This window comes from Pecten maximus, chromosome 11, assembly GCF_902652985.1.
Source record: "Pecten maximus chromosome 11, xPecMax1.1, whole genome shotgun sequence".
Taxonomy (NCBI): domain Eukaryota; kingdom Metazoa; phylum Mollusca; class Bivalvia; order Pectinida; family Pectinidae; genus Pecten; species Pecten maximus.
Window position 1 is genome coordinate 6,838,513 of NC_047025.1, and position 9,224 is coordinate 6,847,736.

Sequence of the window (9,224 nt, forward strand, 5' to 3'; positions counted from 1 at the left end):
TAAAGTGGTTCTCTTCTTCACGGTTTTGTATCTTTTAAATATGTTCCTTATGATTTGACCGCCTCATCAACTGGTGTATTGGTATAGAGGGACACTTCGTCATGTGAATTGGAAATGTTTTTCACATAGTGATCTGTTTTCCCCACCAGCGGTTGAGGCGGATTTGGTAAAACATCTTACCCGTCCCCTACCTACCTACATTAGTACAGTGCATTTAGACGAAATGTCGCGCTACGAATTTGACAGCTGACTTCACTAACTCGCCCTATTGTGAATAGTGAGCTTATTTCAGCGGTCAGAACACTGACATTCGGCTATTGTACTCTTTGATTGACAAGGGAAACAGACGCTTTCGAAAGCTCGCAAATTAAGTTTTCTGTTTGTGTATAAAATAAACTTGGTATACATCATTCCAAACTGATTAATCTTACTTTAAACAGAGACAATAGTGGTGACGAAAAATAGAGGAGAATAGAGACAATAATGTTGACGAAAGTTAGAGGAGACCGGATACAATAGTGGTGACGAAAAGCAGAGGAGACCGGATACAATAGTGGTGACGAAAAGAGGAGGAGATCGGAAACAATAGTGGTGACGAAAAGAGGAGGAGATCGGAAACAATAGTGGTGACGAAAAGAGGAGAGTAACGAAAACAATAATAGTAACGAAAAATAGAGGAAGATAATGACAATAGTGTTGGCTAAAAGTAGAGAACAACAGCGACAATAGCAGGGACGAAATTCAGAGGATATCAGAGACAACATTAATGACGAAATTTAGAGGACACAAAACACAGCAGTGATGACGAAATTTAGAGGACACCAGAGACAAGAGTGGTGACGTAAAGTAGAGGACAACAGAGACAATATTGGTGACGAAAGGTAGAAGAGACCACAGACAACAGTGGTGACAAAAAGTAGAGGAGAGCAAAGATAATTGTGGGGACGAAAACACACCACACTACTAAAAGTGGAGCTATTATGCTTTTGATCGTGGATATATGTAATCACTATAAATGAACATTTTGATGACACTTCAGTTTCCTTGAACATGTTCCAGAAAAATTAGTATATCAACATGATCAGTCCCAGAACAAGGTCACTGTTATTTAAGGTTGATTTTCGCATCACAATTGGTTTCAATGTGTCACTTTTTTCTGACTGATTCCAAGGGAGCTTCACATGTTATCTCGATATGTATACATTATGAATATATATATATATATATATTGTTAACCACATTGCACTGTACTGATGATATCACGGACATGGTTACAACGTGGTTCGTTGTTTATTATAATGTACATTTCTGTTTATTGTGTCTATCAAGCAATGAACAATTACGTAAACATTTTTATAAAAATACGTCCTATTACTAACTGAACGATATTTTTCTTTTGTTTGTTTTTTGTGCTGTTGTCGGTTTTTTTTTTTTCTTTTTTAAAATTATAATGGAAACATTCTGATCAGTTATATCTTACTTTTTATTACCGTCGAAATCAAAACCTATAATCAAATAATCAAGTACAAAAAATGAATTATTTGTTATTAATACACGTTAAATACAAAACAATACAAATCAATAAGAGATTATTAATAATACAATGATAACATTTGTAATGATTGGCATGAATAAAACAAGAAAAGAAAGCTAGCAAACATTGATGTTAAGATTATTGGGTTAAGCTTCACTTAATGACATTTAAAAATAAAATGAATATAGACATCTTCACATAAAGAAATAAAATATCATATTTAGTTCTACAAACTGCATGGTGAACTGTCTTTCCATCGAGACAATATGGGTGAATACGTCTTCGGAGGTCATGATGGCAGATTTTGTAAAATCGTCCAAAAAAAAGTCCTGGTTTTTGAAAAACCAGTTGTTACGAAACAAAGAGAAGTAACTCCATTTTAGCTCTATGAACAATTTGTATAACAGATTTTGCTAATTCCGGAAGAAAGTTACTCCATTCTAAAACTTCGGACTTGGACAAGCGTGGTACATGTAAGAATACAGAATTTGTTTGATAACAAGCTTTCTGAGAGTATTGCTAAAGCAATACATGTCTATGTCCCCTACCGGCCCCAGCTAAAAGTAATAACAGCGACCTTGACCTTGACCCAAAAACCTCAAAACTCGAACTTAATCTCTAGCTACTCATATTGAAGGTACATACCAACATACCTTGAGGCATGGATGAGAAAAACTGAGTGGACTGACAGACAGACTGACTGACACATGGAGAGAAACCAACCCTCTTTCACCGGTAGGGGACTTATAAATAATATGTAAAGTAACATAGACATAGATAAAAAAAAAACATCAGTGAAATGAGAATAAAATTCCTCTAATCCTCTACTGTCTCCCGTAAATTATTACACTTTCATAATTTTATAATGTCGTCCTTTGTTGTAAAGAGTAAAAATAAACCATGATAATAATGCAATTGAGCTATGCAAAAAAAAAATAAAAAATACAAATTAAATCTATATGTCATAAAAAAAACAACTGTTCCAAGTGTATACAAATGGAATCAAGCGTAAATATGGAAAATATTAGCTTCCCAGGTTTAGAGCAACATGCATACAGAGGGCGGACAAAAACATATATATATTCATTCCTTCATTACATTTCTAATTTCATAATACACAACTATTCATTGTGCTGATTTACTCTGATCTTATTACAATCATGATCTTTATAATTAGTAGCATTATCTTTATTTGCCCATTTAAGAAAATTTAAAGAACAGAATAAAGTAGTCAAAATGATGAATAAGATTTTAAATGCAAACTCAAATAGACGATATGGCAAAATTAGAGCAGCGCATCATCAGTTGAAGCGACTATAACTGAAAAATCACTGATGGAAAAATATACCAGGTATCTTTTTATTCTAAATTATAAAACTAAGACTTTTCGTTTGTTACAAAAATTAAACGTGTCAGCAAACGTATTTTATAAATACCTTTATCAGCCATGGCCATGACCGTGTTTTGCGTTTAACTATATACACAAAAGAATTAAGTAATCATTGGAAATATGTCTTAAGCAATTTTGATCGAAATAGTGTTGATGATGCCACACAAATGTTAACTCTACATTAATGTATTTGGTCCATACATTATTTTGCCACCAATTAGTAGGTGGAATAATTCAAAATCTGAATGTCAGTTTAAATTCACACTGAACATAATGCCATACGCATTGATTACTGCACACCGTCACTGATCTGGCACAGCTTCCGTACGATCACATTGTAAACTTTTTTCTCTGAGTGTCTTAGATATATCATTGATCTATGTATAGCTTCTCTGTTTTTACGAAAGTTTATTAAGAGTTTGTGCAACATGTGAGGAATAATACGTTTTGTCAATGTTCTTGACTTAGGAAATGAGACATTTCAAACTTCGTCTCCTGGCTTCTCCTGAGATTGTGACCAGATTTGTGCCGTTGTATGCCAGTCCATCTGACACACTTCCATCGCTGTCAACAACCTGCCTATAGTTGCTTGCTGCCTGTATTTCATTATCCAGCACCGAAGAAGAGCAGCCATCCTTTCCTGGAAGTTGCTATGCTGGCACTGAATCTGATCTATAACCGGAGGCATCAGTCCGAGCTCCAGACACAGGTTGAAGAACTTCTTGTCAATGGTTTCAACAATTTGTGTTATTTCATCATCAGATGGGACTCTGATCCAGACATCATTTCGAACAAAACCTGTAAAAAATGTGTGTTCTTTTAAACATACTGTTTAAAAAAATGCAATCAATGATTGCGAAAGCTCACCGGCGGCAGCAATCACACTATGCATTCATTTTTCATGTATGTATAAACATGTCATTTTGAAATTGTATGTCACATAATTTCGCTCCTAGATCTCTAATGGATGTATAAACCAAATAAGAAGGGTGTGGACAAGCTTTTCGATACTAACACCCAAAATCTTTAAATTTAGTTTTTGTGTCAAAAAAGTAAGTCCACTAAATGGTAAAATGCCAAAGTGCAATTTTTTTTCTGCATGATTTGCCAAAACATCACTCCTGGATCTCTAATGAATGTATAAACCAAATTAGAAAGGTGATAGGTGTATACTTTTGGACTCACCCCCAAAACTTTAGCGTGAGTTTTGGTGCCAAAAAAGTTAAGTCCACAAAATGGTAAAATGCGAAAAAATAACAATTTTTTTCTGCAAGATTTTGCCAAAACATCATTAATAGAATAGGGGGGATGGATGGTTGGGGGGTGGGGGATGGTATGTTAAATATTCTCATTCTTGCTTGAATAGGGATGTATACTTAGGTTTCTCTCTTAATATGCCTATTTATGGGGAATAATTATCACTGCTCTTAGGTTTGCGGGGAAGTCGTAATTATCTCTCTATAAAGTCGTCTTGTGGGGAATATTACCCATAATTATTCAAGCCCACTTCTACGGCAGTGTGAGGAAATGAAATTTGCTAGTTGTTCTAAAAATAGCACATTTTCAACTTTTGGCGACAACTTACACATTTTCGCATCCGGATTCTTTTCAAATAGTGCTTGGATTTGTGGGGAAACAGAGGAATCCCCATAAAACATTATTCCCCACAATGTTGGTCAAAAGTCTAATTATATTCCCCATAGGCATGGTATTGCGAGGGCTCTCTCTCTCTCTCTCTCTCTCTCTCTCTCTCTCTCTCTCTCTCTAAGTCACGTCAAACCTTGACAAGATGATTTCTGGTTCGTTTCTATAACTTCAGAGATGCGATCCGTTGCCATGTCAACATTTTCCATGGCCCTTTTGATGTCATGGAACGTCTGATTCGGATAGATGCTTGTCCATTGTAGAAACATCTTCGTGACCTGTGTGATTGACGCCAGGACAGACGATTCTTTCTTGGCATGTTTGATTTCTGTATCAGTAATTCCAAGCTCAATAAACAACCTATCACAGGAAGACGCATCAACTAGACGTGACAGACGACCAAGTTCCTTCGGAGTCGGCCTTCCTTCTAGATCAACAGATGTTTTATCACATAACTACAGTATGTAATCTTAAAATAGTAATACAACAATTTTCTGTCTATAATTTCTGTGGGTTTGTATCACGCAAATAAAGACAAACTGATTTTTTTTTCACTCGCACTTGTCATAGCTCCAACCGCGATATCTTGTACACCTATCTTGATTTTCCATTGTTATCACGAACTGCAATATTGAAAACAAATTTAAAAAAAAGTGTTTCCTCATTTGGTTATATTAGATTTGGCGACATATCTTATATGAGTTTACCCTTACCTGCGATGTTGTTTTTGTCTTGAGTCTTTGCATCCTACAAATGTCATTATAATGTATAAACAAATATTTTTATTATGATAAACACATTTTTATAAAAACGAATAATATAAACGATAATGACAAAAATACTTTATCTTCATTCGATTACGCTTTGAAAAAGCTCTTCTCACATGTGGCCGAAATATAGAATATACATTATTAGTAGCATGGTCAAAAACAGTAAATGCATGAAATAAGAATAAGTAGCCTGATTGAGACAAATATGGTATCACAGAATGATTTGATTATATCATAGCATACGATATCTGTACACAGATTTAGCAAAATATGAAAAATAGTGTAATCATTACAATAAGTGATCAAAGTCATGGATATAGATATTATCATGTTGCCTTGAAATATGAAAACATAAACACTAATATATGTCAACTATTTATATATGCGAAAGGGAAAATTTTGGCCAATGACACGCCAAGATAGCGTGAATTAAAACAGAAACTATTTAAGTGTTGCGGGATATAAACATATATCAGTGATGTTAAGAACTTATAAATACATCTGAACTTTTCTTTCTTGACAATTTATAACTTAAATTTTCCAACTGAAATATCAAGTCATATCGGAGAACTGTTTATCTTTTTCTTACTACCCATTAACGTTGTTTTAGTTGGGGATTTGATATCAATTTATATCAACATTACCAGGTTTTAACTTTAATAGTCTTCTCAAAAATAATTATGTTAGATAAGGACGATGATCCAATGTTTTTTGGTCTTTTTTATGATACATATGTAATCCTATTGTTACCTCTGTGACGTCCCAATAGTCAGCGTCTATTTTTGACAGACGATGTTGTCCTCGACATTCTCCGCCTTTACAGGGCACGCCTCTTTCTGCGTGGATGATGCCGTACAGCTGTACTGGGGTATCGTAAGGACTCAGGTGGAAGTTGCAGTGAAGTTGGCGTGAGTACTGAAAGTGTTGTTGGTTACTCATTTGCAGTGTTTCCTGGATAATGTCTTCGATAGAGAGCCTAACACGTTTACCAGAATCGGCAGGAAGCTTAGATTCCGTGGGACTGAACACTGTCACGGCTATGGTGGACCTCTCTGCGTGCAGGGACAAGATCATTCTGGTTAGGTCGTCGACCTCAAAACATCCAAAATCCATATAGAGACAATCTGTATTCTCTGTCGTCGACTCGCTACCTTCTGACGCTTCTCCGAAGCATTGTGTTGACAGTGAAGTTGTCTTATACTTCCTCAGAACCTGGGCAAATGCTCTGTGGAAAAGCTCGTATGGTACGTAGACGTCATCAAATACGAAACATAACGTTTTAGAGACAGCACGATTTCTGCGCTCGAGGGATTTGACTTCATCAGTAAGCCCATCTATGTCTTGTAGCTCCATAAGTTTGCTGGGAATGGTATACGTTTCGCTGAATTGTGCACCTTCTGTGGCGGTTTTCGACAGTAGTATTTTCACTATCAGTCCAAACTTTTCCATCAGAGCAAGGAGGACTGTTTTGAAGGGAGCGATCGCTTCGTTCTTTTTCATACAGAGAAGACCTTCAATCAAGTGCTGGGTCAACTCGCCCTTTGAAATGTACAACTCCAGGTCTCGGTTTAGCAGCAGATCATTCTTTGGAAGAAACTGGGCATCGGTAAGGAGGATGCTGAAGAAATCAGCAAGCCACTGGGGGTCAGTGATGACAAAGTCGAATTCCCGGAAATATATCACAGACCTTGTGCAGTGAAGGTACCTAAATGAATTATATCATTTGAACTTAATACGTATCTAAATGAAAAAGGAAAATACCTACCCGCAAAAACAGAAACACATAACGTTTCCCAGTGGAGTATACTTTGATCTGTAAATTAAATATTTGGCAGGTGATAAAGCTTTCTCGTCAATCTAACCTAACATCATACTGTCGTTGCTTTTTTTAAATAATTTCTTTATCTTAATCATGTCACCTGATAAAGCTAAGGAGATTTGTTTTCAAACATTTATTCTAACTAAGACTATGGGATTAGCCCCATAAATTTTCCACGGTGGCATTTTGATTTCGACATTGAATAACTCGAATTGAGGGGTGTAGGAAACAGACTTCCGAAAATATGCCCTTCCATTTCTTACACGTCAACTTCATTTTTTAGGACTGCTCGACTACAAGCTGCCAGAGCATATCGTTATTATCTCATGGCAAACAATGCTCAGCTTATGCAATGACCTTCATATAGCCCCGATATGTCTCTGATTACACATCTTAACCTAGTAGGAATATCAGAAGCCGTTAGAACCTTACAACTAACCGCGCCCAGTTGTTTGAGTGAAAAAATGTTAAAGAATAAAACAACATTCATTTGACGCTTATATACATTCAGATGAATTCAATGCAAAGGTAAATATAAGGCGCATGCTTAAGATATGTAAACATATCAGATAACCCTGCATATTACATACAATAGAGTATATATATTTGTATCTATACAACGTTTGCAATCTTATTACAGCTCTGAAGGATAAGTACACTTATTTTTTCTATGCTTTATAGACCTGTGAATACCATATTAACCAATTCAAAAACAATTGAAATATTGTGTACGTGAAGTTTTCATGCAATCTTACCTTCACTGTGAGGCACCATTTTTCGCTGTAGGCAAAATGCACTTTCGGAAAATCCGGAAATTTAAAATCCGGAACCAATTCATTTATTTGAGTTTTAACAAATTTGAAGCTTGTATGTATTACTTTATAATTTTTAATAATTTAATAATTTGATAATAATTAAATAATTGCATTTCATAATACAGGAGTTATATGCTTAACACAAAACTCATCAATGGGCAGGAAGTTTTTTTTTCTGTGGACTGCTACAATAAGATAATACGTGTATGAATCCGTGTCAGAGGTACAACACTCGATACTGAAACGTTTTTTTTTTTTACGGGTGGGGTTGTATCCCATTCGAAATGACTACTATCTCTTGTGACATGCTGTAGATACCAAGATTCTTCTAATATGAAAGCTTGTATAGATTGATCAAATCATGACCATTTGGTTCTAAACTGTCCGATAAAGAAACATCTTAAAAAGTATGCTTTTGTAAAATCATGGTACACAGAATGTTGAAAAAAAAATCAAAGAAATCGCACAGCCATGAACAACAGTTTCAAATGCCATCCTGCCATTCCAATAAAGTTAAAGTAACCGTCAGTTACGTCTTAATGTCAGCATACGTTACATAAGTGTAGACATACTCACTCCAGGGCAAGTTTGATCTCATCTTCATCACTTAATGGGGCACTGGATTTTTCATTCATTTCAGTCACCTCCGCCAGTTTAAGTATTCTTGTTCCCTGTTTCCTGGCTTTGAATAGATCCAATTCAAATTTTAACCACGTAGTAGGAATTTCTCTCTCCCATTGATCCTGGTGTTTCGCTGCTTCTGTTATGAATCCTCGCAATGTTTCTAGATATGTATCATCATTGCCGAGGCTGTTGTCGAGGGTACAGAACTTAACAAAGTGGAGTGTTGACAATTCGGGAAATTTTGTGATGCTCTTCCTGATGTGTTCTATCTGTTTGTTGTAGTCCTGAAAATAATTCCGACAAATCACATCATATCTAAATATTCACCAGAGTTTAACTACAAGTTTTGGGTAAACAGGTTCATGAGATATGAAGTCAATATACTTGTTTGTAAAATATGTTTGTATTCGTTTAGAAAATACCTTAGAAAATTATTGCCGTGTAACTCATGATGTTTACTATGAACAACGAAATGCATGCAGAATATCCCGCGATGTATATACAGTGGTCCCCCTCTTATGAGACCACCTATGGGACAGGCATCAGGTGGTCTTATAACGGGGGTGGTCTTTGTTGAGAGTTTTGTCATCTGAGTGACGTCAGTGAAGTCAATGATCACACAAGCTAG

The 9,224-nt window shown here is 35.7% G+C and overlaps 1 protein-coding gene across 1 annotated transcript; it reads right to left on the reverse strand.

Annotated features, from left to right (window-relative positions):
• Positions 1 to 1,464: 1,464 nt before the first annotated feature.
• On the reverse strand, positions 1,465 to 8,880 carry LOC117337561 (the record flags this gene model as incomplete). Its single annotated transcript, XM_033898593.1, is given in 5 exon segments — positions 1,465 to 3,722; positions 4,705 to 4,995; positions 5,282 to 5,315; positions 6,089 to 7,043; positions 8,549 to 8,880. Coding segments are annotated over 5 exon segments (1,929 nt in total), but the record flags the coding sequence as incomplete, so codon positions are not given.
• Between the last annotated feature and the right edge of the window lie 344 nt (positions 8,881 to 9,224).